This window comes from Varanus komodoensis, unplaced genomic scaffold (assembly GCF_004798865.1).
Source record: "Varanus komodoensis strain SLA01 unplaced genomic scaffold, ASM479886v1 scaffold112, whole genome shotgun sequence".
Classification (NCBI taxonomy): domain Eukaryota; kingdom Metazoa; phylum Chordata; class Lepidosauria; order Squamata; family Varanidae; genus Varanus; species Varanus komodoensis.
Window position 1 is genome coordinate 266,259 of NW_025335322.1, and position 19,458 is coordinate 285,716.

Sequence of the window (19,458 nt, forward strand, 5' to 3'; positions counted from 1 at the left end):
GAATGAATGAATGAATGGATGGATGGATGGATGGCTAGGATGGAGGCAGCCCCTGCGAGGCGAGCCAGGCCGGGCCCCCCGTCTCACCCTCCCTTGCTCTCGGAGAGCAGCATGGCCGGGTCGGGGCGGCCGGCGCCTGGCTCCGCTCCGCCTCTAGTCCAGCAGGCGCCGCAGCGACGCGGGGCCGGGCGGGGCCGGCCGCAGCAGCGAACCGAAGCCGCGGACGGGCAGCGAAGCCATCTTGCGCCGCCGCCGCCTTCCCAGCAGCCCCCGGGAGGGCTGGGGAGGCGGGGAGGGGGCGCGGGCGGGACGGGGGGCGATGGCGGCGCGGGCGCCTCGGCACGGAGCGCCCCGGCCCGGCCGGCCTCCCCGCCGCCTCCGCGCGGGCAGCCCCCGCCTCGGGGCAGGGACCTGCCTGCTGGAAGCGGGGGGCGGGGGGGCGCCGCCGCAGCCGGGCCGGAGCTGCCCCTTGCGCCCGGCCCCTGGGAAGCCGGCGGCTCCGGTTTCGCGCGGCGGGGCAGGCGCGACTCCAACAGGCTGCCGCCCGGGGAAGTGGCAGGGGCCCGTGGCAGCTTTCTGGCGCCCCGCGGGCCCGGAACCAGCCGCCCCGCAAGGTGCAAGGCCGCCGGGACGGGGAACGTCATTCAGCGGGATCTGGTTGCGAAAAGGGCCACCGCAGCCATTCAAACACCCTCATTCAGCCGTCCGTGGAGATGGAGGCATCCTCCTCTCCGCTTCCTATTGAGCCTTCCTTATAGTACAGCCTCCAGTAGACTGTCAACGCCCCCCCGCCCCCCCCCCCACAACCACCGAGAGCCCACCCTGCCCATCAGTCCCCCGAATCATTCCCGAACAGAAGCAGGATCTCGTCAGAGCAGGCCCTGCTATGCTCAAGTCCCCACAGCGGTGAAGCTGCCTGTGTGCCTCTGGGCCAGTTGCTGACTCTTGGTCAAAATCTACCTCGCAGGGCTGTTGTGAAGATGAAAGGGAGGGGGGCTGTGTAAGCCCCTCTGGGCTCTTGGCAAGGCACGTGACCGGCTATCCATGCCGTGAAGACATTCATGCGCGGCCAGGCCAGCCTGGTCGGGACCAAGAGGGTCTCATGCCAGGCGGGAAGGCACAACTTTGCCAAGATCAGTCAGAGCTCTGTTAGTATAATTAGTTGATTAGCAGGTCCTTGATGAGGCCGTTACTTTGATAAGAGTTTCTCTAACCTGAATGTGTTCCAGGTGTTTCCACCCACACCTCACTTCATACAGACCAGTCTTTTTTTAAGAACTTGTGAATAATGGAAGGAGTAATAATGTAATCCCTTCAACAGATAACAGAAATCAGTTATGCTGAGATGAAAGGATGGGCACCCTGATGTTCTCAGAGAGGCCCCGAGCAAATGGAAATAAGAAAGTACTGCTCGGAAGAAGAAAAATAATTCCGCTTAAGTAGTGGCATGTCATACCAGTCGTTTCCTCCTGCAAGGGACGATAACTGCAAACCAGCCCTCCTTCCCAAAGCACTTTTCCAGGGCACTCCGTGCTTGCCTTACAGCACGCGATCGCTTCCCACGTTTAGGGGCTCAAGCCTCGTGGTATTGCTGAATTCCTACATCGCGCGCCAGAGCTGAGCTCCATCCCTCTGTGAGGTGCCTTCTGCTCACGAGTGGTGCGAAGCGGCGAGACTCGCCCAGCCTCGCTCGCTCGCTCACAGCCGCCACCCCAGCTGCACAACCCCGGATACTTACGCTCTGCCGGGCTGCTGCTCCGACGGGCACAGCGGCTCCGCATCAGGCACCCTGCTCTCTGGGCCAGTGGCCTCCACTGGAAAGGGGGGCTCGGGGCTGCCCTGTGGGGAAAGGCCCAGTTTAGCAGGAAGAGACTGCAGGGCGCCGGGGAAGGGCTCCGGATCTCCACCCCTCTGTGCGCTTCCCCCTCCGCAGTGGAACCGGCACCGGTGAGAGGAGCCCCCCGCGCCCCCGCCAGCCCCTTCCCGTCCGTACTCGCTCTGGAACTGTGTTCTCCGACTCCCGCTCATGTGGCTGCAGCTGGGTAGGGGTGGAGTGCCTCTCGGGTTCCAAAGGTGGGGGAGAGGTGGCTCTTCCTTCTCCCCTGGGGCTGGATGACACTTCCTGCTGGGCCTGGGGGCTGCGGCATGGAGGGGTCTCCCTTGGGGGAGAGGACTCTTTGGTGCGGGGGTAGCTGGTGCTGTCCCTTGAGGCTTCAGGGCTGTGGGACTGAGAGCAGAAAAGACCAAGCTTTGAGGATGGCCTGCCCTCCGTTGCCCAAGAAAAGCTGTTCCCAAATCAGGAGGAGTTAGGCAGAGGGAGAGAACTGGGGAGCCCGGACGGCATCTGAGTAAAGAAATCTGGATTCATTAGCCACATGGATATGTCTGCGAATAAACTTTCATTCTACATATGGGAATAATAGTTCTAAGAAAGAAAAAGAATGAGGTGTTAGCAGGTTCAAGAACGCATCACAGCACACACTATCTGGTATTTCATCCCCACCTCGCGTGTCTGTCTCTCTCAGAGGAGAAACAAGACGGTGCTTGCCGAAAGCGGTTTTTAAATGCACTTGCATTAGAAGTATTTGTTGTGGTTATTAAAACATGTGGCTGGCTAATTGGGAGAGAGTTATCTTTTAGTCACTCAGAACAATTTCTGGATCCTTTCATCTCAGCAATCTGTCAACTGTGAACTCTGCAGCCCCTTCAGGAAGGCTATGGTTCTGAGCCCGACGCTGGCGTATGGCATTAAGGAACGCGGCACAGACAAAGAGCTCAGGGGGTAAGGAAAAGCCCCTTCACATCTGCACAAGCAGTCCCAAATCCACACACTCAAACTGGGTGGTTGTTTTGAAACACACTTGAAAATAAACTCTCATCCCTGCACCTGCTTTGAAATGTGCCTGCAAATTCCACTTTGGTTTGTATGCAGGCTTTGGAATGCAGTGTGTTAAGGCACTCCGCTCGATGCTGCTTTTCACATACTAGGGGTTGGAAACTTGGCCAGGGGCAGGCAGAAGGCGTGTGACGCCTGGCAGCATCTGTCTGGTCAAGCTCCACTATCCTAGCCCAAGGATTAACTCCTCGCTCAACCCCCGCCCGAGCTGGGAATGCCCGTTTGTTTTCAAGAAGCCGCTGCCTGAGCCAAAAGCTCTGCCGGTCCTGCCTCAGTGGCTTCAAACAAAAACACCACTAAAGGCAGTGCTTGGCCAAAAACACCAGGTTCAGAGGGTGTGGCCAGGGGGGCCTTTGTGGACCCTGTCTGAACACATCCGTCGTCCACGAGGACCTGGGGTGAGTAGCTGCCATGGTGGGGTGCCAGGGAGAAAAGCGTATGCTACTGAAGGGGCTGCCCTGGGAGCGAAAGGGCTGGTGGATGATTGCCCAGCAGGGGAACCCAGCCTGCCTGGACAGACAGCGCCCCCTCCCTGGTTACCTGGTGGTCGCCCAAATTCACCCCTGTGACTGCCTAATTACGAGCCAGTTTGATGCGCCTGCCACATTCATTTCCCCCCATTTCCAGAAATATATATTTAAATCAGACAATGCAATACTGGGGATAGGAGGACAGGAGGGGCAAATCTTCCACTGGCCCCCCAAGACAGAAATGGGGTGGAAGAGGCCAGGCTCAAGCCAAGGTATGAATGTGGGGTGCATGTGTCCACCCCACCCCCAATTATTTTATTCCAAAGGTCAAAATGGAATAAAATATGATGGCGACACTAAAGTGAAAACGAAACACATTAGAAAAGGGCCGGTCAGATTTCCAAGGAACCAGCTGGAAAGATCAGAGCGCGTGAGCAAAGGGACGCAAGGCGATCGTCCAGGACAACCTGCGCCAGGCTAAAAGGAGCCAGGGACGCCGGGATGCAACTCACCTTTCTGCTGCTGTCGCTGCTGTCGCAGGATCTGGAGCGCGACCTGGAGGGCGACCTGGAACATGAACTGGTGTGCTGCTCGGAGCCAGAGCGGGAGGGGACCCCCGAGTGCCGCCGCTTCCTGGGTGGGGACTCGGAAGAGTCAGAGCGGGGCCTTCTTGCCCGAGAGCGGGGCTGGGAGCTGCCCCGGGAGCGCGACCTGGAGGAACTGGAGGCGGAGGAGGAGGAGGAGCGGGAGGAGCTGGTCCCCCGGGGCCTTTCCCGCTGCTGCTGGGGGGGCAGGGGGGGCAGGGGCGAGGGGGAGCGGCCAGACCTCTCCTCTGGGACGCTGGGGCTGCCCGCCGACAGGGGTTCCTGAGAGGGCGGGGAGGGCCGAGAGAGCTGTGGGGGGGCTTCGTCTTCCACAGGGCTGGGCTCCGCAGGGGTTTCCTTTGTCAGGAGTGGGGGCGGGGGCTCGTCTCCCCCGTGGTCTTGCTGGGTGTGTTGTGCTTCGGTCAGCTGCGGAGGTGAGGGGGAGGCCTGAATCAGGGCCGCCGCCGCAGCCTCCGCCTCTTCCAGGGTCCTCAGGGCCTCCGCGGCCTCCTCTTGCTCTTCGTCCCTCGCAGGCTCCCCCATGCCCACGACCTGTGGGGGCGGCAAAGGCGCAACTGCAGGCTCCCCCGCGCTGGCCGCCACGGGCTGGCCACGTGCTTCGTGGAGGCTGGGCTCCCTCGGCTCCTCCTGGCACACTGCTGCGGCATCCGTCCCCTCCTTTAAGGCTTCCGCTGGCCGGGCTGTCGTCGCCGATTCCAGGGCTCCGGCCAACTCTCCTTCGGGAGGGCCGGCCGTGCTGGGGCCCCCGCTCTCTTCCGCGGGTACTTGTGTGATGGCTGTCTGCAACTCCGCCCCACCTTCCGCCACTGGGGGCCCAGCCTCCCCCTTGAAGGGCAGGAGAAGCGGCACTGCTGCCTCGCTCCGCCGGGCATCCAGGGTCCTGGCCGTGGCCTTCTGCTGGGTGTCAGGGGTCTGGGCTGGGGATGCCTTCTGCTGGGCTTCCAAGGCGATGGGCGAGGGAGCCCGGCATATGTCGCCCCCCTGGGGAGGTGGTCCTCCAGGCTTATCCTGCCCCTTGGGTGCCTGCGCAGTCAGCAGGGGGGCAGCCTCCTCTTCCTCGTCCTCCTCCTCGTCCTCGTCTTCCTCGTCATCTTCCTCCTCCTCCTCCTCCTCTTCCTCATCTTTTACAACTGCCCGCTGGGCCCCCCTCCGACTCCGAACGGACGTCTCCCGCTCTTCGCTGCCTGGGGCGTGGCCACCTGCCGTTGCCTTTGCAGTTCTGGCCTGGAGGAAAGAGTGGATCACAGCATGCCCGCCTGGGGGTCCGGCCAACCCCCACCATCTCCTTCTCATGGCTCAGGCCCCAGAGGGTTGGCCCCCTGCGTTGCAGAGTGGCCCTCCCCGTTGTTATCCTCCGCCTGTACCACCCTGGCCGCTGCCATTTACCTGCCTAGCCCGGGAGGGGTGCTGCTCTGGTCTCCTGGGCTCCTCCTCGTCAGATTCTTCCCTTTCCCGGGGGACAACGCAGCTTCTGCCTAGCAAAGGAAGGGAGGTACATCAGCTGCTGAGCCCAGAAACCGCTCTGCAAAGCAGGCCCCCGGAAAGAACGCTCAAGGGGGAGGCAGGCGGGTCTCCTTGACCTCCTCACGGCTAGGCTTCCATTGCAAATGACCCAGGAAAACAGCTTTGGCAGCTGTACAAAAGGGCTCCGTACCCCTAGCATTTAGGATGCCTGATTACTGATCAATGGAGTACAACAGCAAGCACTGTATTTAATGTGCGTGTGCAAGAGATTTCAAGTACTGTGAGGGCTTGAAGCATAACGGCAGCATAAGCTTCTTGCGTCTGCGGTGCCCTGCCTCACCTTTCCTTTCCGGCTGAAAGGACACAGGAGAGGGAAGGCATCTGATCGCCCACCCTGCCAGAGAGCTGGTAGAAGCTCTTCTCCCCCACCATCAAGTTCTCTGATGCCCTCCAGATGGTTACGAGTGCATTTCCCATCTGTATCAGCCAGCATGGCCACTGGGGGCTGCTGTCCCACCTGGAGGGTGCAGGTAGTTGGGGACGGCTAGTTTAGGGGTGGGAACATTCTTGGCTAAGCCTGTCTGAATCCTAAGTTGTCCTGGGAAAGAAGAGCTGAAGGGAAGCAGGCTCTGGCCTCTAGCCTCAGTCCGGAAAACAAAGGCCACATGGAGGCTGCATCTTCTGCATCCCAGGAAGGACCGCGCAGCAAGGGGCCCTACTCACTGAATCATGAAGCAGCAGCTGCAGTTAGCCAATCCCCTACTCCAACCCCATGGCCAGAAAGGGCACTCAGATCCCAACAGCCAGTTGCCCTACTAATGCAGAAATGAACGGAAGCACATTCTGGATGTATTCTGTGTGGGGTTTTGCCATGCACATGTTTCCCAGAGTTAGGCAAAATGAGGCAATGACATCAAAATCACCATGATTTCTCTTTAAAACAAGGCACCTCGGTCTAAATTAAAAACCACAGCTTTTTGGCTGCCATAGTTTTGACAGCAAAATCAACCACAGAGACTGAAGCAAGAAGGGGTATGCTCCACTCTGGAGAACTACAAGTTGCCCATACCTGGGCTAGGACACGACTTCCAGCATTTGATCAATGGCAGAAAATCCAACTTCTAAAGACAGAGACAGTAAAAAAAGATACTGATAATTCTACTCTTTCCACAAAAGCTTTGACCAGTCCTGGTGATCAGTACATGCAACTGAACAGCTGTATCAACCAGGTTTGCATTTTATATCCCATTCACCATCACAAGGCGTCTGGAATGACACCAGGGAGTTCTGCAGAAACACTTCCCCACAGGCCTGTCACCAAAACGCCTCAACAGCAGAAGTGCGGGCAAATGCACCCCCTGAACTGAGCATCCAGGTGGCCACTGGGAAGTCGACAAATCCCGGCACACCTGGGACTCCTAAGAGGCAGAACGGCACAGCACAGCGGGGCTGAAGTCGCACCTGGGGACTCAGATCCACATTTTTACAACAGCCGCACCATGATGTCTCTTGGCAATTGAGGAGAGGAGGCAGGGCAGAACCAAAGCAATCCGAGTATCGTTTGGGGATTGTGCCTCTCTCTAACAGAGAAAACTTGCATCTAACAGAATGCTCCCTTCCATATACTCCTGCCTGAACCTTGAAGCTCCCTCTCTGAGAGCCCTCCTCGGAGGTAAGAAGGGCTGTTACTAGAAGAAGGGCCTTCTCAGCAGTAGCACCCCGACTGTGGAATATGCTCCTCTGAGAGGTTTGCCTGACAGTGACTCTTTACTCATTTTGGCACCAGGCAAAACCCTTTTTATTCACCCAATTTTTAAATGTTAGTTTTAATGTATATTTTATCTATTGTATTTTAAATTAAGTACTATTGCCTAGTTTTAATTGCTTTTTATTCTTTTGCACACCATCTTGAGACCTTCTTACAATATGAGACAGCATGGAAAATTTTAAAATAAATAATAAATACAACTTAAATGGAACAATCCAACTAAACTTGCTGAGAGACTTATCTTTTAAACTTAATATTCAAAAGCAGAGTTTAAAGCAACTTCACTAGAGGCATAAATACTGTCAAGCCCATAACAATCTGAACTCTTACTAATTACATGATTAATCAGCTCAAACCACCCACCCATCTCTTTCCAGTATATCTTTTACCACAATCCATGTATTCTCAGAACTAATGCATGCCATTTACAGCATAATTTCAAACTCTTCTAGACCGTGCAATTACCCTCTCTGTATTTCAAGTCTACAAAACCTTGAAACAACTAAATAGTTTTATTTCACCCAAGTTTTTACTCAGCTCCATCTGGGCTTACAGCAGAATTAACTCAACACAAGGCTGCCCATGCAAACAGCTGAGAAATTGCGATTGGTACAGAATGTGGCAGGTAGGCACTTGGGAGCATATTACAACTATTCCGAATCAGGTTATATTGAGTGAGCGTGGCCTTTTAAAGCCCTGAGTGGCTTGGGATAAGAGTGTATGAAGGCCCACCCACACCCGAATGGGACTACCTGAGTGTTAAGATCGATTCTGGAAGCCGTGCTCTTGAGTTGCTAGCATAATTTGACCGGCCAGGTCCGAGGAGCACAGCTTTTACTCTGGTACCCACCTGTCTTTGGAACTAATTCCCCATGTTTGACATGACCTCATCACTGCTGGGTTGTAACTGTTTTAAACAACAGCTTGGAAAATGTTTTATTATTCCTGTCTGCATTTGAATTGTGCTGCAGGGTGGAAAGGGGTCGGGGGATTAGTTGTGGCAGCTCTTCTGGGATTTGTGATGTAAATGTTGATTTTCACAGTGTTATGTATTTCAGAGTCTTGTAAAACACTTTGTGAAGGCTGTGTGCCCTGGAAAGCTAGGCCAAAGTACTTTAAAAAAACAACCCCAATTTCTTAAATTGACCTTCTGGAGAAAAAGCAACAGCAATCCGTCCTTTTCTTTTAAAAAAAGAACACCCAACTCCCTCAAACCCCGCAAGGAAATTGAAGAAAACCCCCTGCTGCAAATTCATACCAATTTCATTCAATTCAATTCATTCAATACTTAATTCAGTTAAATACAGCCCTTGATTTTTATATGAGGGAGGCCTTATTGGATTTGTTTTTAAGCTACCCTCATAAAATTTTAATAAGATGCCTCATGGTTTATTGTCAATACTGAAGACTTTGTACTGACTGGATCCTGTCCTGCTCAGTGGAAAATGCTAGCAGTGCATGAACCCACAAGTCAATAGTTTTGGGGTTGTTTTACTCAGGAGCTGTCCACAAGATTTGCAGAGCAGTGTTGGGGAAGGGAGGTGAGAACCACCTGCTGCTCCAAAGCACAGTCAGAGCAGGGTGTGTGTGTGTGTGTGTGTAGGTACACTTGGGATGCACTTTGTAAGCAGCTTATTTAAAAAAACCCCACCCCTCAGGAACTGAGGGGGGATCCTTTGCAAAGCCCAGTTCTGGCTGGCACAGCGGAGATGCCCAATCCTAGGCTGCCAGGATACTTGGCAACAGGATGGAGCTTTGCATTCAGCAGAGTCAAAGCAACCTGTGCCACACAAGACCCCACACCCTGGGCCTTTATGCCATCTACTGCTGATGGGAACACAGATAGTGGCAGCTTCCTGTGAGTAAAACTAAGGCAGTGGAGGGGGGCCTCTGCCTCACTCTAACCACCACCAGCAAGCACCAAATCTGGGGGTTAGGATCGCTCTGCCCAGTCACCTGGGAGAAAGGCTCAGTGGGACATACTCTTGCACTTCTGAGAAGGCAGGCCCAGGATTGTACATGATTGTGCCTTTCACTTCTCCCTCTTCAACTCATCAAATTCAATTTAATATTAGTTTGTGTGAAGCTCTCCTGCTTCAACGTTCTTTTAGTCAATGTCTCTTTCAGTCTACAAATTCACTGCATGCTTTTATTTGCCAGGCCATCAAGTTCTTCTCCGAAACTAGAGGTTTATTTTTTTGTGATAGACAATTCACACCCTCTTTTCACCCTTCAGCCAGTTTACAACCAACGATAAAAACAAAAGAATCTGAACTGCCCAACAAACAAAACCATAATACTAAAGACTACAGAACCAGCTGGCAATATTGCAACATCATTTTTCTTCATCTTTTTGCCCATCATTTCAATCATCCCATCAATGTGGTTTTAAAATCCCTTGAATTCTGAAGGTAACAGTATTTTAGCTCTTCGGTCAGTCAATATTTTTGGTACGTTTAGCACCTTTCCTATGCCTTGTTTGAATTGCCAGAGTCTCCAATTTTGTCTTGAATAAGAAGACTGAACTTTGGAATCTTTCCTCCTTTTCCTCATAAAATGAAGCTATACTGCTGCCTAACACAACTATCCGGAGAGACAACGCCAACACATCAAGATCAATGAAGACTAGCAGTTTGCGAGATGGCACAAGTTTCTAGATTCCACAGAAATTCCTGAGTGGGCAACTTGTTCAGTGCAGAAAGGAATAAACAGGTGACCCATTTTCATTTTATGCTGAACTACGTCTGCAGGCAAAAAGCACACTTAGGGGACTGATTTGGCCAGAAATGAGGGATTCTTGAGTTACAGAAGAGAAGGCTGCAAAGCAGGATAAGAAAAGCGCCTTCACCCTGCAAGAGAGGGTTCTCCCCAGGTCTCGGAGGAAGGACGAGGAGCCGGAGAGAAAGGCCACATCATACTCACTTTCTGGGTCTGCAGCTTCCCGGGCCTCCCGTTCCAGACGCTGCCTCAGCAGCTCCTGCTGCTTCTCCAGGTACTGCTTGATGAAGCTGTTTTGACTCATCTCCTCTCCAATCTGGCAGGATGCGAGAGAGAAAGCAGGCTTCAGCGGGGCAAAATTCTACAGTTGCCATCCCAGCTTTAGGAAGTGACTGCAGGGCTAGCAAGTAAGAATGCTTTCTGGATGTTTTGAGAAAGACACTCAGGGCAGAGTGGGGAAGTGAGGCAAATCCCCAGTTCAAGTCCCAGAGCTGGAAAAGGAATAAATCTGAGCACACAACCATCAGATAACTTTCAAGCCATACTAGAAAAACAGGTGCACACAAAGAGAAGGCCATGCTTTCTGTAGCATAGTTCAACCACATCTCAAAGAGCTGCGGTTGGCTGATTGGTTTCTCTCACCTGGGAATTGGGTTGGAAGGTGGTGTGCGGGGTTGAATGCTTTTGGAGGTTTTCGAGCATCAGGGCCTGTGATGAAAAAGAAGATTATTAGGTCAGAAGATTCCATGCCGCCTGGAATGTTGCTTTCCCAAGCTCCAACTCTACTGACCACCCTTTTTACAAAAGCCGTGCATGCCAAAGCCATCAAGGAATGATTTCCATCCACTGACCCAAAAACAAGACAGACAAGCAGTGTCTGTTTCCCAGCAAAGCCCAACATCGGCGTGGTCATTTGTTGCCAGGCCTTTACAAGAAAGCCGACATCAACCCATCCTTCTTTTCTAAACTCTAGCGAAGATCAACCATATTGCCCACTTCTGCATTTCCCAAGCTCAACCCCAACCCAGTCCGTCACCAGGCACCTTGCCCGACAGTCTGATCCATCTACAAAGATCAAAACCACCCTCCGACTCAGTCCCATGTTTTCACTCCTAGGTCTTCCAAGGCAGTGTTACCTGCCACTCATTACATGGCTTTCCATCAAGACACGACTGGTAATCGGAAGTTCATTGCTTTATCAGTTTTCTACTTCTTACTGTGAGTTGCCTACTTAAGTCTATACCCTGAATGGTTCAGTTCAGTTTCTACCAATCACACGGAGTCAGAGCACCCAAAGGAAACTTGAATGCCGAGTGACTCTTTTGCACACACAACCTTCATCTAAACCTTCACAGAGAGCTCTGTCGTGGCCCTCCGACCCCGCAAGAAGCAAAAATACCACCATCCAAAAGCTGCTACTCTTCACAAAAGGAAGCAATGACACTCCCCTGCGAGGAGAGTTTTGAAATCAGCAACCTAGGTAGTCACAAGAAACCATAATACTCAAAATGACTGGAAAGGGGGCCACATTTACTCTTCCACATGAAATTCAGAACATGCTGTCAGCCTCCGTACAGTGACCAGAAGCAGGACTGGCACACTCAGCATTTACCCGTAGGCCACCTAATACAGTGGCCCGGCGTGCCACTGATAGTGGCAGCTGACTCTTGAAATTTCATCATGGTCTGACCTGTGAGCAGGATGCATGCTGTGCCCTGCCAGGAGGTAAATCTAGCAGCGTAACAGCAGCTCACCTCACATGCACCTGCCGCAACCTCTCCGAAAAGGAACACACGAAGCCACGGGGGCCAAAGCTAATCCTTGTGGGTAGAAGGCTGGACCAGGAAAAGAGCATGCCCAAGCTGGCGCCCTGCCAATGCACTGCAACGCCCATCCTCAGCCAGAGAGCCAGTGATACAAATCTCTTGGTCATGAAGCTCATTAGGTGAGTAACGAGGTAGGTAAATTCAACCTAAGCTGGTATCCTTAGCTTATTAATTTCTACCTCTCCTAATCCCAGGGATGTGGGACCAGCCTCTCTTTCTGTGCCCAGCTCACACATTTCAAGGCTGAGCTCTCGCCTGAGCCTTGAAGGTCTGACTTTTGGCAAATCACACCTCAAACTGAGACCTGATTGTCACCAAGATGTACCCAACTAAGGTTGACAAAAATACGGGTACACAAGGAAGCTGAGTTTCACTTCTCTGGTCCCAAGCAGAGACATCATTTTATATACCTGTTACACACAGCCCCACATTATTACATATCTCTGCTGTCCTTCTCCCAAGGAGCTCAAGGCAGCAGCAATCGCTGGTCTTCCAAACTGTTTTATTCTCACAACAACCATTCAGGTTAGGTAAGACGGACAGAGTGTGACTGAGCCAAGGTCACCCACAGTGAGCCTCATGAGCAAATGATGACTGGAAGCCACATCCCCCCAGCCCTAACCCAACACTGTGGCACAGGGGTAGACACCCAGGTGCCCTCTTCAGATGGTCTGAATGACTGCTCCCATCAGCTCCAGCCAGCATGGCCAATGGTGAGGGATTATGGGAGTTGTAGTGCAAAGCATCTGGACGGCACCAGCTGCCTAGCCTTCCTCCAGGCACATCATGCTGCCTTACACTCAAAACTGGCTTGCTATGTATGAGTAGAGAGCAACACACCAGGACTATGATTTCTAAATGCACACTTATTTATTTATTTTTGGATTTATATCCTGCCTTTTTCCTACAAAGGGCTCAAGGCAGCTTACATCTCCTCCTCCATCTTATCCCCACAACAACAACCCTGTGAGGTAGGTTGGGCTGAGAGTCTGTGACAGGCCCAAAATCACCCAGTTGGCTCCATGGCCGAGCGGGGACTCAAACCCAGGTCGTCTGAGTCCCAGTCCCGTGCTCTTAACCACTATGCCACACTGGCTCTCCAGTGGTTGGCTATCCACTGGCTATCAAGCAGTGAGTCCACTGAACACAAAGAGACTTATTTCTGTAAGCAGCCAGCAAAGCGCTGATATTCAAATGACCAAGTGCTGCCATAACCCAACTGTGAAGCAGGTGGTCTTGAATTTGCAACTTGCCTCTGTCACAAATTCAGAACATGGTCCCAGGAGAGAGACTCTGTTTCAGCCTTCCCTCCATTTGTGGAAAAAAACACAATACACAAACTACCTTGCAGGACTGATCTAATGGCTACTATAACTATGTGACATACTGTGAACAATGTTAAGTATGACTATGATGCTCACAGCATCTCAGTGAAGCCACAAGTTAGGAAGAAAGAAGCAAAGGAAGGGACAGCATTACATGGACAAGTCTGGGGTCAGTCCCCACACAGGGCAACGCACAACCTAAATGCCCCACTGTAGCCCTCCATACTATTCCCACCATGCTTCTGACATATTCACAGCCACTGCATTCATTTATCCAATTACCCATACCGAACACTCCACTGTTTAATGCTACTGTGCACCGCCACACAGTAATTTATCTGTTCTCTTCAGTGTGCACAGCGCTAATCTTAAATTACTTGAAAAACACCTTTTGCAAAGCTAAATTTCTCTACACTCTTAAAAGGAGACAGTTGCAAAACACATAGCATGTTGGAAATACGTTATAGAAAGAGTTGATTTAAAAACTGTGTTATAAATTGGAAGAGCAGAACCGTGACAGAGCAGCTCAGCTCATGCAAAGCTCAGCTTCGTTGGCTTAACAGCCTACAAAAACTGACTGAGCAAATACTTTTAGTGAAGTTCACCAGGGCAAAAACACATTTGTTAGCTGAAATACAAGAACCAGAAGTAGGGACAGAGCTTAGCAGGTCACCAGAATCCAGGTTTCTGCGATGGTCATCCCCTTATTAAAAAGAGGGGGTCCTCTTTCTCCTAGTGGGTAACCCCAACGTCATGACAGAAGTGGGGACTCTCTTCCTGTTAATGGTGTGAACAGGATAGTCCCCTGCACATGTGCAACCAGTGGAGTCCCACACAGTCTCCCCCCCACACACACGCGCGCGCGCGCGCGCGCATGCAAACAACTTGGTGTCAGGCGCAGGATACTGCCCCGCGCATGCGTACAACTCGTCAGCACCCCAGGGCCAGGGGCCCCGTTGCTGGGAGGCAAACTGTCCGTGTCCGTCTGCGCATGCGCGGAGCGGCCCGGGCCCCTGGGCCCCCTCCTGCTGGGCCCTTTTCCTCACCCCGCGGAGGCGCTTGATCAACGCGCTCTTCTGCCCGCTCTTCGCCAAGCCGCGCTCCTCCAAAGCCGCCTTGAGATCGGCGACTCTCAGTGCCTGGAGCGGCCTCCCGTCCAGAGTAACCTCCTCCCCGTCCGCCATCTTGTGTGGCGCCGCTGCCTGCCCTCCCCGGAGCTTCGGGGGCGTTCGGAAACTTCCGGAGGCGGCTTCGGCGCTCTAAGGTGACCTCCGACACGGCGTTCGAGCTCGCTCGATAATCTCCGCTCACGCTTCGTTAACAGTCGTTCGTTTCCGGGCACTTCCGCTCAACGTACAGCGCCCCAACGGGGGAGGGGGCGCGAGAGGAGTTACGGGGCCGCCACTCTTAGTTGGCAATTCTTTCCAGGTTACGTCGGGTGCTTCCGGGTGTCGCGAGGCGCGTCTGAACCCGGAAGAACGTTCCGGCAGGGACTCGGCAACTTCCGCCAATCTCCGGAACAGCCTCGGTCCTTTCCGCCGAATGCCTCCTCGCGTAAGTGGGTGAACTTGAGTTCGGGTGCTTTCGGCTCTTCCCGCCTCTTCCGCTGGCTCCGCCCCCTTGGCTCTGCGCCAGGTGAAAATGGACCCCTCGACCGAGGAAGAAATGGGGAGGAACGGGGCGTGCTGAGCAGGGAGCGGACCCAGGTGAGAACTCAGCACCCGGCCTGGCTTGGTTTTGTCTTCCTCTCTCTTTTTTGCAGGGGGAGGCACCCCCCGCCCCAAATTTCGCTGTTATGCCTCACGGAAAGGCAAGGGACTGCAGCAGGCGTGCATCTGTGTCCGCTCACGCCGACACGGCACGAAGGGTCATCTGCACGTCCTCGTTCCGTTCAGACGTGCACTTTATACATGCCTAGGTGTACTCCACGTGTTAGCGGGGTGGGTAGCACTTGGCAGCTTGAGTTTCCTCTGAGCACCGCATCAGATGCTCGGAGGAAACCGCAGCGAAGATGCGCAAACACATCTGTGTGACTTTTTGTAAGTTACCGAATTGGCTGCGCGAATGTCCGTTTTCCTTGTTTTATGTTGTTATTCTGTGCCCTCAAGTTGTCTCCAACTTGGGGCGACCATATAAGCGAATTCCTTCCAAAATACCCTGCCCTGGACAGCCCTGCTCAGTTTGTATGGTGGGGTTTTATCAGATCTATTATTATTATTATTATTATTATTATTATTATTATTATTATTATTTGCAAGGTAGTTTACCTCATCCCTGTCTCCATATTATCCTCACAATAGTCTTTGTGGGAAGCTAGGCTGAGCATCAGTGACTGTTTCAAAGCCACCCAGCGAGCTTCATGACCAAGTGAAGACTAGAGCCTGGATCTCTCAAATCCCAGGTCAACACTATAACCACTACAGCACACTGCCTTGAACAATGGTTTTGGATCATGGTTTTTCATATCCCAGCCTTCCCCAACCTTGTGCCCGCCTTGTGCACTTCAGTTCCCAGAATCTCCCAGTACACACATGGAAATTTTCAGAGGCTACAGTATTCTTTTTCATCAGGCAACCTTTTATTTCTAAGGTAAGACCGAGGCCCTGCCCTTTTGCATCTTTAAGACAAGCTGTGAACCCGGGTTTTACACATGGACAGCTCTGACATCACATAGCATCAGTTCCCACCCCTTTCTGTTCCTGCCCAGCTTGTTCCTATGTTTACACAGACAACTTCACCCGCCTCTCTTGCCATCTTCCTTCAGAACTTTCTTCTGCAAATCTTCTTTCATACTGCCCCTGGTAGTTTGAAGAAGCAGTGTTCTCAACCACCCTGCTGCACCCAACATTTAGGATCCCAAATCTCACAAAACTGCACAAATTTCACCAGGCCGGGTTTACCCTGTCAGTCCTAATGCACCATTTTTCCAGTCTGGGCTGCTGCGCAGCATTTCCACATGCTTGCACAGCACTTTGAAAGCATCTGCCTTAATTCTGCACAGTTCACTGTAATGTTTTCCACTTCAGCACCATTCCCTGTATTGCAACATATTCCTGTCCAAAACACACATTTCTCCCTGTATTGCAACACACATAACTAATAGCATACAAAGTGCACCTTGGTTTCCTCCTTTTTTTAACAAGGGTGTTGAAGGACAGGTCAAACATGGCGCATCTGAGCACTTTAGATGGTCCTTTGGCGTTCCCCTGTCTTCCAATTATTTGGAGGTTTCCTGAGCATGGCAGTTTTTCAACCTGTTCTAAAAGGTTGAAATTTCCCTCTTAAATGTTAATTACTGGCAGAAAAAGCCAGATATGCCCATTCTTTCCCCTGGAATGTGCCCCAGGTGAAGATACGGAACACACTTATCTACCCAAATTAGACCTGAGATTAAGAGCGGCTTCCAGGCAGCAATATGGTGGAAAATGCTGTAGTTTATTTAGCCCCCCACCTCCCCCACCCCAGAGAATCCAAAAATGCAGGCAGAGCCCAAAAGTTACTGCTACAGAGAAAATGATGGCGACTCATGTGTCATCAGTTTGCCTTACTTGATTCGAGTTCCTTAGATCAGCCTTCTCCAACCTGGATCTTCCTGTTGTATTGGGATTGCAAGTCCCATCCTTCCCAGGCAGGCTTTGCTTACAGGGAAATATGGAAGTTGCAGTTCAACACAACCGAAGGGGACCGGGTTGGAGAAGTCTTGATGCAGAGTTCCTGAAGATGGTCTATTGGTTGTAACGGAGCTCTCTGTTCGGTGTTGTTGCTGGGAAAATCCAGTTTGGACCCTTGGCTAATGTGACGATTGCAGCTGGACTCAGTGAGAATCGGGAGGCTGAGCGCTTCCAGGCCTCCTCGTCAAAACGTGGGCACTGTGTTTCTATGCGGCCCTGTGTCACTTCTGCATCCAGACCTGGAAAAGTTGAGCGTCGAAAGCATTCTTCCCGTGCCTGTGTCTACAGACTTGCAACTTCTTTGGTGTATGCGCCCAGCTCAGATCCTGCCCTCTGCTCTTTGGTCCTGAGTGTTTTTGCCTTCCCTGTCCTTCAGGCCTTGGAGGCACCTTTGCCTGTCTGAAGATGGTAACAGCCTGCCCCCTCGCCCCTGTTTTTTTTTATAATTTTTATTCAAAATAACCCTAATACAAAGAAAAACTAAAAACAACATCAGTCATCAGAAACATCGGACCTGCTGGGTCAGCCCCCACATTTTTTCTATTTATGATAACTTAGAAACAGATTTAAATCTATACGAAGTCCCGTTTCTCTAGCCAATAATAAAAAAGAGTCCCAAGTTTGATAGAAATCAGTATCTTCTTTCTCCTTCAATGACAAAGACAATCTGTCCATTTCCGCACAGTCCAAGATCTTTTTTAGGATCAGTTCATCGGTGGGTGGTTCTTCACTTTTCCAGTGTTGGGCAAACGCAATCCTCGCTGCAGTAATTACATGTAAAATCAAGTACATTTCTTGTTTACTAATATCAGCAGGTATAATGCCCAATAAGAAAACTTCAGGTTTAAAAGGTAAAGGTTTTTGTAACATTTCCTCAAGCCATTTATGTATTTTAATCCAATACTTTTTCGCTTTATCGCAAGTCCACCACATACGGTAAAAAATACCAGGCTTTTGTTTACTTTCCAACATCCATTTGATATATTTGGAAATATCTTGGCTAGTCTGTTTGGCAACAGATACCATCTATAAAACATTTTACACAGGTTTTCTTTATATGAAGTTGCTAATGTGAATGTTTCCCTCCCACAGCTTTTGCCATTTTTCTAATTCCATATTATATCCAAAGTTTCATGCTCACCCCCTCGCCCCTGTTTTTTGCCGCCCTGCAGGATGTCCGAGCCGCTGCCCCTGTCCTATGTGACTGCGCAGGAAATGCGCTGCCTCTTGCACTGGCTGTCAGGCTGGGCCCCGGCGCAGCGTGAGCGCTTCCTCCGTGACCTGGTGGACAAGGCCGTGCCCTGGAAGGTGCTCCCGCTGCTGGAGGGGCTGGCGGGGCTCAGCATGCAACCTGGGAAGCCCCCGTCCATCTTTGAGTGCCAGATGCGCCTCTGGGACCAGTGGTTCCGGGGCTGGTCGGAGGCTGAGCGCAATGAATTTGTCAGACAGATGGAGGAGGCTGCTCCGGACTTGGCGGCCCGCTTCTACCAGGAGGTGGCAGCCACGGCAGGCCAGGCGTGAAGGGGACCTGCGCTCTCCACGGCGCCCCCAAAGAGCCGCTGTGGCCTCTCCGTCATTCCTCGGTGTTGTGCTAAACCGACTCCCCCAGTAACTCACCAAACCGTGTGTGACCGTGAGTCGTAACAAATCAGAATAAATATTACATGCCAAATGCAAAGGATTAAAATATTCCAATGGGCTGAAAATGGTCGACCTGGATTTTTTTCCCCCACTTAGACGTCTCTTTCTCTGTTACTGATTTCAGTTCTATTGTAGCAGGATCACAGGGTCTGAAATTAGCTTTCTGCATCCTTCTGGCCTCAGTGGCGCTACTGGCTGAGGATGGTGGGAATTATAGTCCAAGATAACTGTAGGGCACCTGATTGGGGAAGGCAGTCTTAAATCAGTTGGGATGCAATGACAGTGGAAGGCATTTTGCCACAGTCTTAAATGAGAAAAAAAATTCTTTCAGAGGTCTTCACGATCTAAAGGTAGCTTTCATAGATTAAATGTAATTGTGTAATCCTAAAAAAACCAGCCTTAACATGGCCAGGTAACACAAACCCTTCTGGATGTAAGCATCACTGAGCATACAATCTGTTTTTAGCTAGAGCAAAGAACCCCCTCAGAACTCCCGGCATCCCCCAGCCAGCTGGGGGTTCTAAGACATTTTCCCCCCTAAATATGCATAGAATTTTGTTTTTTAAAGATTGCTTGGTGCCTACTGACTTAAGGGAGGGGATTAGACCATGGGCCCAGCAGCTGCCCATGGAAACCCCATGACTTCACCAGTCCAGGACACGTCTTGCAGTTGGCCGGGGAACCTGTGGCCATACGGATGTAAGGTTGCAGCTTCCAGAATTTCTGACCCTCTGCAGTCTAAGGGTATGTGATCTTTGCTGAAGCTAAACTTGTCTGGATCTGATTGGTGATTTGATGGGAGAGAACGTGAGAACTCTATACATACGCGCTCTACGTGGGGCTGCCCTTGAAGACAGTCCGGATACTTCAGATGGTGCAAAATAGAGCTGCCAGGTTGCCGACGGGGACTGGGCGTTACTCTCACATAACCCCAGTCCTCTTCCAGCTTCACTGGCTCCCCATCGAAGTCCGGGCTCAATTCAAGGTGCTGGTCATCACCTACAAAGCCCTTAACGGCTTGGGACCTGGATACTTGAAGGAACGCCTGCTTCTATATTTGCCCTCCCGCCCCTT

At 51.9% G+C, this 19,458-nt stretch overlaps 2 protein-coding genes across 2 annotated transcripts in view; one reads left to right on the forward strand and one right to left on the reverse strand.

The window, feature by feature from the left end:
- ACIN1 (apoptotic chromatin condensation inducer 1) overlaps window positions 1-14,458 on the reverse strand; it is a 27,919-nt gene extending 13,461 nt beyond the window's left edge. The window contains exons 1-7 of the mRNA XM_044420923.1: window positions 14,119-14,458; window positions 10,564-10,629; window positions 10,126-10,237; window positions 5,358-5,446; window positions 3,879-5,195; window positions 1,994-2,227; window positions 1,739-1,839 (exon numbers count right to left, since the gene is read on the reverse strand). Of these exons, the coding sequence (XP_044276858.1) occupies window positions 1,739-1,839; window positions 1,994-2,227; window positions 3,879-5,195; window positions 5,358-5,446; window positions 10,126-10,237; window positions 10,564-10,629; window positions 14,119-14,256 (2,057 nt within the window). The 5' untranslated portion in view covers window positions 14,257-14,458. The remainder of the gene's footprint in view (window positions 1-1,738; window positions 1,840-1,993; window positions 2,228-3,878; window positions 5,196-5,357; window positions 5,447-10,125; window positions 10,238-10,563; window positions 10,630-14,118) is intronic.
- A 38-nt stretch (window positions 14,459-14,496) lies between these two features.
- Window positions 14,497-18,443, forward strand: CUNH14orf119 (chromosome unknown C14orf119 homolog). Its single transcript, XM_044420924.1, has 2 exons — window positions 14,497-14,778; window positions 17,916-18,443. Exon 2 carries the CDS (start codon window positions 17,917-17,919, stop codon window positions 18,262-18,264), a length of 348 nt encoding a protein of 115 aa, XP_044276859.1. The 5' UTR covers window positions 14,497-14,778; window position 17,916; the 3' UTR covers window positions 18,265-18,443.
- The last annotated feature ends 1,015 nt before the right edge of the window (window positions 18,444-19,458 follow it).